The sequence below is a fragment of the Stegostoma tigrinum genome, chromosome 35, assembly GCF_030684315.1.
Source record: "Stegostoma tigrinum isolate sSteTig4 chromosome 35, sSteTig4.hap1, whole genome shotgun sequence".
NCBI lineage: Eukaryota > Metazoa > Chordata > Chondrichthyes > Orectolobiformes > Stegostomatidae > Stegostoma > Stegostoma tigrinum.
Window position 1 is genome coordinate 17,575,001 of NC_081388.1, and position 16,929 is coordinate 17,591,929.

General features: G+C 44.3%; 1 protein-coding gene across 6 annotated transcripts in view; it reads left to right on the forward strand.

The window, feature by feature from the left end:
• The window catches only part of LOC125447503 (microtubule-associated serine/threonine-protein kinase 1-like), a 139,657-nt gene that overhangs the window by 69,166 nt on the left and 53,562 nt on the right, over nt 1–16,929 (forward strand). For 4 of the 6 annotated variants that reach the window (XM_048521936.2, XM_048521934.2, XM_048521935.2 and 1 more), the window contains 4 exons: nt 5,155–5,230; nt 7,281–7,301; nt 9,451–9,529; nt 11,851–12,011. In XM_048521936.2, the coding sequence (XP_048377893.2) occupies nt 5,155–5,230; nt 7,281–7,301; nt 9,451–9,529; nt 11,851–12,011 (337 nt within the window). The remainder of the gene's footprint in view (nt 1–5,154; nt 5,231–7,280; nt 7,302–9,450; nt 9,530–11,850; nt 12,012–16,929) is intronic. The other 2 variants (XM_048521937.2, XM_048521940.2) reach the window with 1 other exon arrangement.

Consider the following 16,929-nt stretch of genomic DNA (forward strand, 5'->3'; position numbering starts at 1 on the left):
AAACCTTGTCTTGCTCTTGTTGCAGATTTACAAGAGCCTAATTTCTTGGAGAGGGTCCTAGTCTTGTGGTCCTGAGTCTCAACCCCTGACTGATTTCTATTGTAAACATCCCTGTTCCCCATAACACCAAACTCTTCCCCAACCCAAACCCTACCCTAACCCTAATCTTCCCTCCCACTCCCCAGCATTTGTTGCCTGTTCCTGATTGCCTATGCTAGCTAATGGTTAAGTCAGATCTAGAGCATAGTTTTTAAGTTTAATTTTTTTCATTTGTTATTGTAGTGGTTAGTTATTGAATATACGTGATGCTGCAAGTGGTCTTTAACAAAATAACACAAGTTTATCACACAAAAACGAAAAGAACTCAAAACTGTATATATGGCAGTTTACACAGATCTTAATACTAAAAGCAAAGCAAAGTTTCAATCTGTTTAATAACACATCCTTTTACAGATGCTCAATCCCAGAGAAAATATCACTCCTGTTTCAATTCTTTAATTTCTTTCTTTACTGACCTTTTTCAGTTCTCCTTCTTGAATTGCTGGGACAGTTTTACAATTCATTTCCATGTCTGCTGGCATTAAGCTGTGGTTAGATTACAATGGCCTAAACCTCCTTTCAGTCCTCACAGCTCGACAACTTCTGTAAAAATTGTCCTGGCTTGGAAGCTTGACGGCCTTAAGCTATTGCTAGGATGACCAGTTCCCTGAACTGGAGACCAGATTACCCTGCTGGGAGGAAACAATTTTGCCTTCTGGAATGAATCCTGATTCTATCAAACTGAAATTAAAGTCTAACCCCTGATCTAGCCTCCGATCTATTTTTTATTGTCTGCCATAACTCAGCAGTATAGGCAACTCATCCATCAACTCCACAGTTGACTGAATCACATAAAAACCAAAAAAAACTGCGGATGCAGTAAATCAGGAACAAAATCAGAATAGTCATCAGACCCAAAACATTAACTCTGATTTTTTCTTCACAGATGCTGCCAGACCTGCTGAGCTTTTCAAGCAACTTCTGTTTTGTGACTGAATCACATGCCTTCCTGGACATGATGTCTCCTGTTCACTGTTCCAAATTACCTTCTGCCCCCTTTAAAACAAACACCTGAATAGAGCTGGCTCAGTGGTGGGCACTGTTGCCTCACAGCACCAAGGACCTGGGTTTAATTCCAGCCTCGGGCAACTATCTGTGTGGAGTTTGCACATTTTCCCCGTGTCTGTCTGGGTTTCCGCCGGGTGCTCTGATTTCCTCCCACGTCCAAAGATGTGCAAGTTAGGGTGGATTGGCCATGCTAAATTGCCCATAGTGTCCAGGGATGTACAGGCTAGGTGGGTTAGCCATGGGAAATGCAAAGTTAGGGGATAGGGTAGAGGGGTGAGTCTGGGTGGGATGCTCTTTGGAGAGTTACTGTGGACTTGTTGAGCCGAATGACCTATTTCCACAATGCAGCGAGTTTATGATCTGCCTCTGTTTAAAAAGCCTAAATCCCAAATGATACTAATACACAGTATAAATCAGGGCAGTTAAGAGTTAACAAAGTGTGGAGCTGGATGAACACAGCAGGCCAAGCAGCATCTCAGGAGCACAAAAGCTGACGTTTCGGGCCTAGACCCTTCATCAGAGAGGGGGATGGGGTGAGGGTTCTGGAATAAATAGGGAGAGAGGGGGAGGTGGACCGAAGATGGAGAGAAAAGAAGATAGGTGGAGAGGAGAGTGTAGGTGGGGAGGCAGGAAGATGGACAGGCCAGCCCATGGAAGATGGACAGGTCAAGGAGGTGGGATGAGGTTAGTAGGTAGGAAATGGAGGTGCGGCTTGAGATGGGAGGAAGGGATGGGTGAGAGGAAGAACAGGTTAGGGAGGCAGAGACAGGCTGGGCTGGTTGTGTGATGCAGTGGGGGGAGGGGACGAACTGGGCTGGTTGTGGGATGCGGTGGGGGAAGGGGAGATTTTGAAGCTTGTGAAGTCCACATTGATACCATTGGGCTGCAGGGTTCCCAAGCGGAATATGAGTTGCTGTTCCTGCAACCTTCGGGCTACATCATTGTGGCACTGCAGGAGGCCCATGATGGACATGTCATCTGAAGAATGGGAGGGGGAGTTAAAATGGTTGGCGGCTGGGAGGTGCAGTTGTTTATTGCAAACCAAGCGGAGGTCTTCTGCAAAGCGGTCCCCAAGCCTCCGCTTGGTTTCCCTAATGTAGAGGAAGCCACACCGGGTACAATGGATACAGTATACCACATTGGCGGATGTGCAGATGAACCTCTGCTTAATATGGAAAGTCGTCTTGGGGCCTCGGATGGGGGTGAGGAAGGAGGTGTGGGGGCAAGTGTAGCACTTCCTGCGGTTGCAGGGGAAGGTGCCGAGTGTGGTGGGGTTGAGGGCAGTGTGGAGCGAACAAGGGAGTCACGGAGAGAGTGGTCTCTCCGGAAGGCAGACATGGGTGGGGATGGAAAAATGTCTTGGGTGGTGGGGTCGGATTGTAGATGGCGGAAGTGTCTGAGGATGATGCGTTGTATCCGGAGGTTGGTGGGGTGGTGTGTGAGAACGAGGGGGATTCTCTTTGGGCGGTTGTGGTGGGGGCGGGATGTGAGGGATGTGTTGCGGAAAATGCGGGAGATGCTGTCAAGGGCGTTCTCGACAACTGTGGGGGAAAGTTGCGGTCCTTGAGGAACTTGGACATCTGGGATCCCTTCTTTTCTCTCCATCTTCAGTCCGCCTCCCCCTCTCTCCCTATTTATTCCAGTTCCCTCTCCCCATCCCCCTCTCTGATGAAGGGTTTAGGCCCAAAACGTCAGCTTTTGTGCTCCTGAGATGCTGCTGGGCCTGCTGTGTTCATCCAGCTCCACACTTTGTTATCTTGGATTCTCCAGCATCTGCAGTTCCCATTATCTCTGATACAGTTAAGAGTTAACCATGTTGGTGTGGTTCTTGAGTCACATGTAGGCCAGGCCAGTTAAGGATGGTCCTCCCTAATTTTTATAAGTGACGCAAATAGGTTTTTACAGCATCCAGTTGTAGTTACCATGGTTACCATCACTGAAACTCAATTCCAGATGTATTAATTAATTAATTACATTGGAATTCTACTTGCTGTCATGATGGGCTGGTGAAGCTACATCCCTAGATCATTAGCCTGGGTCTCTGCATTACCAGCCCAGGAACATTACTGATATCGTACCGTCTAGTTCAGATGTGCATTTAAATGTTTAAGGAGTGAAAGTCGAAACCCCAGGCTCCATTATGGCTAACGACATACTTAAACCAGCACTACTGGAAGCGAGGAGATCTGACTTATTTTCTACAATTTAAGATTTTTTGAAATAAAAAAAGATTTCCTGCTTTAAAATCTTCCCTGCAAATGTAGCAGCTGATTGCTGCCAAGTGATTCATCACAATGAACATAGCTCTAATCACATGCACCATATGAGAAGAAAGTGTTCGGGATGGGAAATTTGTAGTCTGCTTATTAAACTCATTCTCTTTTGATGCTTGCAGGTGTCTGGCACTTTCAGCTGCTAATCAGGCTGCTGTACTTGCATGTTGACCTTGACATGAGCTCCATGCTTCTATTTTAATTTTATTCATTTGCACTGTTTTATTTTGGGTATGCCAGGGAATGTGGTGCTGTCTCGGGGAGGGAAGTACAAGAGTATTGCTGGGCAGAGCCGAGTGTCTGTGAGTTACTGTGACTTTATGGTTAATTTGATTATCTCTGTCTAGATTCTGTTCATTTCCTCCCAGTCCCTGCAAAAGGCAATGACTGTTATTGGGATCCCATGGACTAGACGGGTCAAACGGCATGTAAGAGCAAAATACTGAGGATGCTGGAAATCTGAAATGAATGCAGAGAATAGTGGGGGAACTCAGTATGTCTAGCAGCATCTGCGGAGAGAAATCAGAGTTAATGTTTCAAGTCCAGCGAACCTCCTTCAGAACATCACTGGACTTGAGATGTTAACCCTGTTTCTGTCTCCACAGATGCTGCAGACCAACTCAGTTTCTTCAGAACATTCTGCTTTTGTTTCAGATCTTCAGCATCATAGAATGCCTACAGTGTGAAAGTATGCTGTTCGTCCCGACACTCCGAAGAAATTCCCATCCTACCCAAACAATGCCTGTAACCATGCATATCCCATGTCCGATCCACCTAACCTACACATTCCTGCACGCCATGGGCAATTCAGCACAGTCAATCCACCCAAGTACAGTTCTTTGATTTATTATATATGTAAAAGCGAGGCTGTGGGATGGACAGGGTGGGAAGCTGAGGATGGGGGAGGGAGAGGTAATGTAAGTGAAATAGAGGACAGTCATCTTGCAGTCATTTTCTGAAGTTATGGAATTCAGTATTGGATCTAGAAGCTGCAAAGCGCCTAGGTGGGAAATGAGGTATGTTCCTTGTGCTTGTATTGTGTTTCATTGAAACACTTGCTGGTCCAGGACAGAAACTTTAGCATGAGAGCAAGGAGGCTGATTGAAATGGCAAGCAACTGTAAGGTCTGTGTCAGTCCTGGGTTAGTGGTCACCCAGTCTGTGTTTGGTCTTGCGAATATAAAGGAGACCGACAGCATTGTGTACTTTGAATACAGTAGACTAAATTGAAAGATCTTTTTATTACAAAAACATACTTTATCTATAGAAGGAAATCTTTATATATATGCACAGTTAATAAAGCCATTCAGATCCATACAAACCTCACTTACACAGAAGAAAACAAACATTGGGGTTCGTCTATCTCTGTATGCACAATTAAACTATATGCATTTATCTGAAGCATCAAGAGGGTCCGATAACTGAATGGACCCCCATTGTACTTTGGCAGAAAGACTTACACGGTTGTCTCCTCTCCCACTCTCCCCCCCCCCCAGTCAGCTGTAGCTCAGTGATAACCCTTCACACCTTCCACTCTGTTTAGATAGGCAAACATCTTAACAATTGATCTACACAATTTAGCGGGTGTCTGGACTTCCCTGGCATCTGGCCCATCACTACATTTGATAGTTGTATCTATTTAACATCTGGTGTTTTTCATTTCAGCTCCAATGTTTAGGCAGTCTTCCTGTTGACTAATAAGACATTAGTATCAAAGAATTGAATGTAAATAATTTTGATAATTAACCTTTCCTTACTTTGTTCCTTTGGATCAGGCAGCAGCCCCTTGGACAGTCCACGGAACTTCTCTCCGAACGCACCGGCACACTTTTCATTTGTGACCTCTCGAAGGTGAGGGCAGATTTTATTGTGGTGGCATTGGGGGCTCAATTGTCATTTCTCTCTCTGAGTTCTAGACACTGGTTTAATTGTTATGACTAGGCAGCACAGTTTGAGAAGGTGGATATGGTAAAACCCTGATTTGTGGAAAATCTAGAGATAAAACAACTCAGAATCCCAAACTCTAATTCCAGGATTGGTTTGGGAGTTTATTCTTGATTGTGTGTCCTTGACTCCATTTGGGCAAAGGATCGTGGCATCCACTGAAAGCAAAAGAATTGTCAAAACCTATCCTTCAATCATTTTATTGAATAGATTTGCATGAATGCAAATTGACTACTGCACACTGATACTGATGTTGTACTGTGGTACTCAAGAAGCTTTAATGGCAACTGTCTTTTTGCAGGGATGTAACATGACAGAACTAATAAAATATGGAACATTGAGTCATGTTTGAAAGTGCTCAGGGAACTTGAATATAGGACAGTTGGTCTCAAGGAGATAATTAAACTTCCAAACCCTGACAGCTAACAGATTGATCTTTATAAGTGGAGAGTGCCCATATCTGGATCTGCAAACAGTTTGTACTGTGTGCGAGATGTGTGTGTATGTTTGTCAGGTGTCATGTGTGTATGTGTTGAGTTATGTGTGCCATCAGTGTCTGTATGTCATCAATGTATGTATGTCGTGCATGTATGTGCATGTATATCATGTGTGTTTTCAATGTGCGCACATCATGCGACTGTGTGTTTATCATGCGTACGTCATCAGTATGTGTGCATGCGTGTGTACGTCAGCATATGTACGTGTCGTGAGTGTGTGTCTATTGTGCACACGTGTCAACAGCATATGTGTATGCATGAATGTGTGCATTGTTAGTAGGTGTGTGCTTGTCATGTGTGAGCATGTGTGTTATGCATATGCATTGTCAGTGTATGCATATGTGAGCGAGTTTGTTATCAGTGTATGTAGGCCTCGTGTGTGTCTTTGTGAGATATGCTGGGAGAGAGTAAGTATGAATCAGTGATTGAATTGAATGTTTATGTTTGACTGTGAGGGTGGTCTAGATGAATACAATGTAAGTGAGGCTGAACTGTAGGCTATAATCACTGAGCTATGTTTAGTACATAACACTCAAATACTCCACAGGAAAGAAAGCCTTACATTTCATATCAGGATTTCACACAGTGTCCCAAAGGGCTTTGCAACCAATGAAGTATGGTTTTAAGGGCAGTCACTGCCATGATGCAGGAACAGCGACAGCCAGTTAGTGCGCACAAGCAGCCCTGATACAAATGACCAGTTTTATCTGGTTTTAGCTTTTGGCTGAAGAATAGGCATTAGCCCAAGACACCCAGAAGTACTCCAGGACTATATTTAAAAATACTTCCACTTGGTCTTTTAACAGAGGAGCCATATGGTGGAGTCCCAGTCTGGAGTTTGGTCTCATTTCCTGGAATGGACTTACATTCACAAGTAGTTTTTTGCAAAATGAAAACAGCTTATTTTGCTTCAACATTTAGCTTAAAAGCAGGTAGCACTTCCTCATTCCACTTCAAACCCATTTTGAATCTTTAGATCTCTTATACTTTCACTTGTGAATTTGCTGGTCCTAATGTGGTTTTGTTGTAACAACAAGGGCTCCTTAAGCCAACAGACCAGTCTTTTTCTTTGGTCCCGAGTTCAGACTATTCCTGCAGGATCATCACATTCAAGTCTCAATCTGCACCAGATTTGAGCAGTGGTTCTGAATGGCGATCAATCAGCTGGCATACTGACTGATTGCTCCCCCCTCTGTACTCCCTCTCTGCAGTGCACTGAGGCACCAATGCAGGGCTCCAGCTGATTAGATTAGCACCTTCCGTAGAATATCAACAGTGGTGAACACAATCATAATTTATATTCCTTCTGACATCAGGTATATATGCAATGAGCAATGTGATGATTAACCTAAGGAAGGTAGCCTGCATCTAGGGTGACAGCATCAGTGTTTTTGCTCTATACCTTTATCCAGTCTCGTTTCTCAGTCTCTCATCACTTTAACCTGTTTCTTTCCTTGCAGCCATGGTCATCGCACCGACAGGTAACTCCAGTCTGTGTTGTGGCTGTGTTAGCTCTGATGCTGTGCTCAGTTCTGAGAACTGGCTGAAGGCAAGAGCCTTGTGAAATGTGGTCCATTGGTCCTCTCAGTTGATGGTGTTATGTGACCAGACCTCTGGCTGTTATTGTGCGTGCATGCGTATGTGCATACATGTATACATACATGTGTGTGTGCTATGTGTGCGTGTGTGTGTTTGTGAGAGCACACATACATGTGAGAGTGTGTATGTATGTGTGTGCGCATGTGCAGGCACACTGAGTGTCTGTACAAACGCCAATGCACCAAGAAGTGAGGCAGGGTCCACAAACTCTGCTGCTGCTCTGGACCCCCTACCTACTCTCCCACAACCTGCATCCCACATTCACTCACCCACAGCCTGGGTCCCTCAGCAATCCCTGGCCTTTCCCTTGGAAGAGAGAAAAATACTGCAAATGCTGGAATGCAAGGTAGACACACAGGAGGCTGGAAGAACACAGCAGGCCAGGCAGCATCTGGAGGAAAGGAGCAGTCAATGTTTTGGGTACTACCCTTCTTCAGGCCTGGATGTGGGGGCAGGCGGAGCTGTAGATAAAGTGGAGGGGGGGAGGGGTGGAGGCGGAATGGTGGTTATAAGTGGAAACTGGTGGTAGGGATGACCTGGTTGGTCAATGGGAGGGATGAATCCGGTTGGTGGCTGGAAGGGAGGGTCAGAAGTTGGAAGGTGGGGCTAGAAGGGGAGGCAGGGGCTGGGTGGGAAGGTTGTTTGGAATCAGAGAACTCAATGTTGAGCCCTCCGGGCTGTAGGGTGCCCAGGTGGAAGATAAGGTCTTGTTCTTCACATTCAGAACACAAATTTGCCAAAATAACCAACCCCCTGTCTCCTCAAAGCCTATCTACCATCTACTAGGCACAGTCAGGAGTGTGCTGGAATACGTCTTACTTTTTTCTGGATGAGTACAGCTCATTATTAATCAAGAAGCTTGACACCAACCAGGACAAAGCAGCCTAATTGATTGGTACTGTATCCACACCCCTCTCCACCACCAACGCTCAGTAACAACAATGGGTACCATCCAGAAAGATGCACAGCAGAAATTCACTGTGTTCAGTGCTATGTTTTTGCACTGGCTCGAATTGTTTTGCTGATTTGCTTTTCTTCCTGATGTTTGAGGATGCACAAGCAATTCTGTTATGTGAAGAATTGACTATTTTGAGCGAAATCACAAAATTGGACTTCAGAAAGATCTTCCATTCTGAAGTAAATGATGACCAAGCGAAGCTTCCACTGACACACTGTGGACATTCGAGGCATTTTTATCCCTTAACTGTGTGTGTGTCTCTGTGTGTGTGTGTCTCTCTGTGTGTGTGTGTGCGCGTGTTTTGAGACATTGCTCTTTTAAATGCTGAAATCGAGTCCCTTTCAGACAAATAGTGAAGCATTGATCTAATTCCTTTTTCTCATTTAGAGAGGTTGTGACTCTTCATGTCCCTAATGAAATCAGCAGAATAAATTAGTACAACTGAATGCATTAATATTTGAAAACTCTGCAATTGGAGTCATAGGACAAAGAGAAATAATGAAAGGGCCAATGGTCTCTAAATTAAAGGGAGAATAAAATGTTCCAGGTGTTCAGGGAGGTTAGGTTAAAGTGTAAACCTAAATATTCCTCCTGTCATTTTAGTTTTCATGCTGAGATGTAGATTATCATTTGATGCTTCTAACGCCTTCAAAGAAACAGGTCGAGGATTAAAATTTTTCTTTGTGCTGAGCAGAGATTAAAAGTATGATTTGTTAGCCATGATTGAATGGTGGAAGAAACTCAACAGGCTGAACGGCCTAATTCTATTACTCTATCTCATGGTCTTATTTTCCACGTTCTTCAGTTTGCTTGTAATTGAAGGAAGACTGTACTGTTGTGGTATGAAGCCACTAGAGTTCAGATCTCTCCTGCAAGCCCTGTTAAATGAACACTTCTGCTTTTAAGTTTATTGATTCCTGTGAAAATGCATAATTGGCCAGACTGTCATGCAGACAATCGAAGAGCTGTCCATATAGTTAAGACGCTAAAAAGGATTGGAGAATGCTACTGCTTTAAGACTGAAAAGTGACCATGCATGTTGTCCTTTGTAATGTCTCCTATTGCTTTTCCAGGGCAGATGGACGTCGATGGTCCCTCGCCTCATTGCCATCCTCAGGATATGGGACCAACACTCCCAGCTCCACCGTGTCTGTATGTGGTATCTCTCTCACTGTGACCTTAGTACACTCATAAAGAGCCAGCTGTGGTTCACGCCATCACTGTCATGTATTGTCTTGCTAAGCAGTTGTACTTGGGACTTTCACTCAATAACAGCAACTTCATTTATATAGCACCTTTAACATCTTTTTATTCATTCATGGGATGTGACCATTGTTGGCTAGGCCAGCGTTTATTGCCCATTCCTAATTGCCTAGAGGGCATATAACAGTCGACCACTTTGCTGAGGTTCTGGAGCCTCATGTAGGTCAGACCAGGTAAGGATGGCAGTTTCCTTCCCTAAAGGACATTAATGAACCAGATGGGCTTTTCCAACAATTATTTCAAGGTCATCATTAGACTCTTAATTCCAGATTTTTGTTGGATTTAAATTTTGCCATTGCTGTGGCCGGATTTGAACCCAGCTCCCCAGAATATTACCTTGGACTCTTGATTAATAGGTCTAGCCATAACACCACTAGGTCGTCACCTTCCTAGCAAAACATCTTCATAGGAGTGTTACCAAAGCAAAATTGACTGAGTCATATGTGGAGCTATTAGGGGCATATGACCGAAGATTGGTTGCAAAGATCAGTTTTAAAATGAAGTTTTAGAAGAGGAGAGAGCAGTGGAGAGATTTAGGGAAGGAATTCCAGATTTTAAGGCCTGGACAGTGAAAGACATGGCTTCCACATGTGGAGCGATGAAAATTGGGGATGCTCAACATGATGGAATATAAGGAGAACAGAGATCTCACAGGCCAGAGAAATGGCAAAGTGCAGAGTATGACTACTGGCTTGGACTTGGACTTTACATCTTCCAAAGTTTAGGATATCTGTGGTATGACAATTGCAGTCTGTATATATTTCACTAAATTGTCTGTCAGTATATAATAGACATTGCTATACAATATATTGTAAATATCACACTTCAGATGCAAGGAAGTCTTGAAAGAAAAGAGAAAAGCTTTAATCTCCTGATGTTCAACTAAAACTCACAACCACTTTCCAATTATTTTGTAATAATGAAACTCTTGTGGCTTGATACCCAATATCTTTCTATTAAGTGTGGACTCCCCTTTCACCAAGGCTGCTTGACATTACCCATTCCAAATCTGAGCACAGCATTCCAAATAATATCCAACTCAACGCTGTATACGATTGAAGCATAACTTCCCAGCCTTTGTATTTCAGCCCCCTCCCTTGAGATAACAACCTACAATCCATTAGTCATTTTCAAAGCTTTGTTTGCCAGTTTTAAATGATTTGTATATATTGGGTCATTCCAAACCTCCTCACTCCTAGTTTCTCTCCATTTAATACTCTGAACGATAACAGTTTTAGCGGGTTGAATGTTGAGGGCAGGTCGCATAAATTTGGCTTGTCTATCCCTGGGTTTAGAAGATTGATGGGTAATTTGTTCAAGGTGTTTAAAGTATTAAAAAAAGGTTCCAATAGGGTGGAAATGTTGAAAGTATTCCCTCTGATGGAAGAATTAAAAATGAGAGGACATAATCTTAAAAGAGCCAGGCTGTTCAGGAGGGAAATCAGGAAAGAATTCTTCACACAGAGGGTATTAGAAATCTGGAAGCTCCTGTCTCTCAAAGAATTTGTGGTTGCTTGGAGCTTTAAGATTGATAGATTTGCATTGGCTAAGGCTCTTAAGGGATTTGGAGCTAGCAAGTGTTACAGACTTGAGGTACAATGATAGGCATAGACTCATAGAGCTCTACTGCACAGGAAAAGGCTCATTGGCCCATTGAGATTGTGCCAGTCAAAAACAAACTCTGCTAACCCTGTTTTCCAGCACTAGGCCCATAGCCTTGTACTCCTTGACATCACGAGTGCACATCTAAATGCTTCTTAAATGTTATGAGAATTTCTGCCTCTACTACCCTTACAGAGTTCTCGATCCCTCCCACTCTCTGGCTGAAAAACTATTTCCCCATATCCCCTCTAAACCTCCTGCTCCTTACTTTAAATCTATGTCACTTGGTCACTTACCCCTTGACGAGGAGCTAAAATTCCTTCCTGTCTACCCTGTCTATATCCCTCATACATCAGCTAACTGCATGAAAGAACAGACTTGAGGCACTGAATGGCCTCCTCCTGTTCCTCTTTCCCTCTCCCAGATGTGGAAGTGGAAGCGAAGAAGCTTGAATTCCAATGTCAATGTTCAGACTTACACCTGATAGTTGGACAATGAGTACAGTATTCAAAGGCACTTGTGTCCGCGATGCCTTGGGAGAGGAAGGAGGGCATGGCTTGCTAAATTTAGGTTTCTGGATCTCTTCTCACATCTGTGTTTTGTTGCAGTCATCATGCTCGTCACAGGAGAAGCTTCACCAGTTGCCCTTCCAACCCACGGTGGACGAATTGCATTTCCTGTCCAAACACTTTGGCAGCACCGAGAGCATCACCGATGATGATGGCGGACGACGCTCTCCAGCGGTACGGCCACGATCTCGGAGTCTCAGGTCAGTATTCTCATCTGCCATCTTGGAATCTTCAGGAACAAAGCATGGGCCAACTTGACCGTGAGTGGGCAGCATTGTTTTAATCACCCATCAAGCCTTGTTTGTTGACAAATGAAAGAGGGGAAGATAGCCTTACATTGCTATGGCACCTTGCATGGCCCAAGCACTGTAAAACCAGTGAGATACATTTCGAAGAGTTGTATCTGCTGAAATTGGGGGAGCAGTTGGCAAACAGTAAGCCCTAACAAACAGCAAAGCAATGAGAACTAAGTAATCTACTTCTAGTCAGTGGTTGAGGGATAAATATTGGCCAGAACAGTGGTGAAAGTGTCCCTGCTTTTCTTCAAAGTTGCACTGTGTGATCCTTTGCCTGATTACCATCTGATTTGAAAGACAGCACTTCAGGGAGTGCAGCACTACTTCAGTCCAGCACTGGCTGTCAGCCTAAATGACCAATATTCTCTGCAGTCAAACCTCTTCCTCCAAGTGCAATTTTGTTACTCTGTTTTCCTTTATAATTAAGCTCTTTGCATTAATTCTTGTGGGTATTCAGATCATGAACATTGCTGGTTGAGGCAGCATTTGTTCATCCCTAACTGCCCTTTAGTAGATGGTGATAAGCTATCTGCTGGAACTGCTGCAGTCCTTGACTCTCTTGAATCTCCTCTATATCTGCACCCTGCGTGCATCAACTAACCTGACCTTCTGGCGACCATCCATTTCAATTTCCTCCTCTCACTCCCCTGGCGACAAGTACATGCACCCATGGTCCAGGGATATCCAAGATTTTGACCTAGTGATGCTGAAAGAAGGCAATATATTGCCAAGTCAGGCTGGTGTGTGGCTTAGAGGGGATGTTGCAAGTGGTTGTCTTTCCATGCATATGTTGCCCTTGCCCTTCTGTGTGGCCAAGATTGTTGGGGAGATGGTGGAAGGAGTTGAAAGGTGCTATCAGAGGAGACTTTGATGAGTTACTGCAGTGATTCATGTAGATGGCATATCTCCTGCGGCCACTGTGCATTATTGGTGAAGGAAGTGACTATATAATGTGGGGGATAGGGTGTCAGTTGAACTGCTATGTTCCAGATTATGTTGCACACCAAGAGTGCCGTTGGAGCTGAAATCATTCCAGGCAAGTTAGGAGTACTCCTTCATACTCCTGATTAGTGCCTTGTAGATGGTGAGGGAGAGACAGGAGATGGGTTATTTGCTGGGGGATTCCTAGCCTCTGACCTGCATTTGTAGCTAGTGTTTATATGGTGAGTCCAATTCAGTTTCTGGTCAACAGTAACCCCAGATATCCTCCTACTTTAGGAACCATAATTTCCCCTCCTCTGTGATTAAGGATGCCCTCAGTCGCATCTCCTCCATTTCCTGAACTTCTGCTCTCAAACCCCCTCACCCAAACAACAACAATAGTGTCACCTCAGTCCTCACATACCAGCCCACCAACGTATGGATCCAATGCATCATCCTCCGACAGTTCCGTCACCTTCAAACAGACTCCACCACCAAAAAGATATTCCTCCCCCACTCCTCACCATTTTTACAGGGACCATTCATTCTGCGACTCCCTAATCACCTCTACAATCCCCACTGATTTCTCCACCACACCCGGTACCTTTCCCTGCAACCACAAGGGGGCAACACCTGCCCCCACACCTCCCTTCTCACCCCTGCCCAAGGCCCCAAACAATATTTCCAGATCCAGCAGTGATTAACTTGCACTTCATCCAACCTGATCTATTGCATCCATTGCTCCCGATGTATTTTCCTCTATATTGGGGGATAACCAAATGCAGACTTGGGGATTAGTTTGCAGAGCATCTGCACTCTGCGTGCATCGACCAACATGACCTTCTGGTTGCCATCCACTTCAATTCCCCCTCCCACTCTCCTGGTGACATGTCCATCCTTGGCCTCCTCCACTGTCAGTGTGAGACCAAATGTAAACTGGAGGAAGAACACCTGATATTTCGCCTTGGAAGCCTACAGCCCAATGGCCTCAATATTTACTTCACCTGGTGCAAAATCCCTCCCCCTCCAGCCATGTCCTATGTCCAGCCTTCCCACTCCTCCTTAACTTCCTGACTGGACCTAATCTGTCCATCTTCCTACTCACCTATCCATTCCACCCTTCTCACGACAATCACAATACCTCCTACCTGTATTGACTTATCAACATCTCTCCTACCCTTCCTCCAGCCCCACCCCACTCCCTGTATTCATTTCTGGGCTCCCCTCCCCCTCCCCAGTCCTGATGAACAGTTTTGGCCTGACTTGCCTGCTCCTCTGATTGTGTCTGACCTGCTGTGTTTTTCCTGCCTCACACCTACAGACTCTGACTTCCAGCATCTGCAGTTCTTATTGTCTCCAATTCCCTGTTAGGGACCCTACAAGCAAGAGGCGGAATAAAGCTTTCCCTTGAAACTGTTGAGACCTATCATGGTTTTTCATTAATTCCATTTCCCATATTTACAAACATGTGCCTCTCTGAACAAAATTGCCAGTTTAATGTTAGTGGTGGTCACCCTTGTGGGCCCCAAACACTGGAAACTTTGTTGAGAACAATGCAATCTAGATCCGCATTGAGTTGACAAAGGGGACAGAACATACTTAGACAATTTCCTGGGTGTAGCAACTAGAGGAACACTGGGCAGGGAGCTCCTCGCACCCCCTGAACATAACTAGTTAATTCTGCACACTCTTTTAAAAGGATGGAAGGCTGGAGAGACTCATGGGACGAGCAATCCCTCAAGCCTCAATATTGGTGTATTCACTGATGATTAGGAGATACAATATAGACCCACATAGGAGCAATAAAATTGAGCTTCTTGTGGGCAGCCTGTGAAACTAGGTCCCATGGGCACAACAGTGTTGTAACATAGGATTTAATCTTTACTGTGTGTCATAGGGTTCTCATTGAACTCAATCATTGCTTGTTTCACGAGCCTTTCTGATATTTAAATTCCGTATGTGTTTCAGTCACTCTGCTCCTAGCTTTCTAGAAGAAGTAGTGGCAAATGGAATGCATTCATTTTCCAGGCAAGTCACTTTCACACACATGCCAAACAAGTGTCTGCCCAACGTAATTGAACATTTCAGCGCCACAGAGAGTGATATGTTTAGCTCACGGCCACAGTTTTTTGAAGAAGTGTCCTGACCCAAAACATTAGCTTTCCTGCTCCTCTTATGCTGCCTGGCCTATGTATTCATTCAGCTCCACACTGTTATCTCTGATTCCAGCATCAGCAGTTCTTACTGTCTCTCACTGCCATGGTGTTGTCTACTGATTTACAGATTGTATGATAAACCCTTGCCCTGGAAAATAGCAGGTATGTGAAGAAGGAAGAATATCATGGAGATGGACAGGAAGCTCTGTTAGATAATGTCAAACCACAGAAAGAGAATTGCTAGTTTGGCTAAGCCCATTGCAGAGGTTCAGATCCAGTGAAGGCAGATTCCCTCCAAGCCACCTAGTGTCCTGATTTAGAACCACAGTCCTTTTCCTTTTCTGTCACAAATCTTAGTCATGAACCCAAATCCTGCAACATCTATCTCAGTCACCCTGCGGGTGTGCCTGCACCGGATGAACTGCAGCAGCTCAAAGCGGCAGCTCACCACCACCTCCTTAGGGTCAATTTGAGATAGGTACAAATCTGTGATCAATAGTGACACCCACAATCCGTAGCAGAATGAAAACAAAGAAAGGGTGCACTTATATTGCGCTCTTCATGACCTCACAACATCCTGTGATGTTTTACTTTATTTAAGTCTGTCACTCACAGAAACCATCATTGAGTTTTCACACGGCGACATCCTCTAAACGGGACTGTAGTTATGACAATTTTTTGTTCTGATGTTCATTGAAGGGTAATTGTTGGCCAGTGCACCAGGGAGAACACTCGTCCTTTAGGATATTTTAACTCCACCCAGAGGTTTCACCTTCTGACAGTGCAGCACTTGCTCAGTACAGTGGGGAAGGATCTCTGTAGGTCTTGGCCACAGGTCTCTAGCTCTTGGGTACAGGTCTTTTGAGAGGCACTTAAATCATTATTACTCCAATTCAGAGGTGAGGGCGCTACCCACTGAGCCACATCAGCTCTGTATTTCAATAAGATGGCAAGAGAGCATGAAAATTAGTTGTCTTAGGATAGGGCTGTGGCAATGTAAATGTTCCTGTGCTCCCACAATGGAGATGGTAAACCTCAAACCATATGTTTTCGTAGTTTGGTTCAACTAAAGGAGCTAAAGGATTAAGATGGTGAACACCTGATTTAAGACATCTATGAAGAGATTTCTTTTTTACACCGATTCCTTTTAAATGACATTCTTGTCACTGACTCAGAAGACACTCAGAATACTGATCTGTCTTCTCATTAGCATTCTTTGGGATTTGATATCCACGACCTTTTGATCGTCTCCTCATAATATGGTATCTAAATGCTCACTGAAAAACCAATCAGTTCAAACAGTAACTTACTACTAACCCCTCAAGACAGTAAAAAATAACACCAAAAAGGAGAGTAAAAAGAGAGCCATTTGAGGTCAGTGCCAGAAGTGGCATTTATCGATGGATTTGATGGACTAACCATAGTGAGCCCAGATAGGGCTTAACTCAGCACAGGTGAAAGCATGCCCAGTGCAAGGGAGAGCAAACTTACATGGGGAAAGCCCAGCATGGTGTGTCTGCAGGCCTATCGCATAAGAAGGGCTGTAAAGTTTAACTTTTAACTTTATTTCTTTATTTTTCTACTTTATGCTAAGAAGAACTGTAATGTTGAACTTGCTAACTTATTTCTTTATTTTTCAACTCTAGTACCTTTGTACTGAAGATGGTGCCGTGAATGGCTACTTTGTACACTTTTCACAGTACTCGTGTACCCCTGAATTCGAGTACACATGACAATAAAACCTA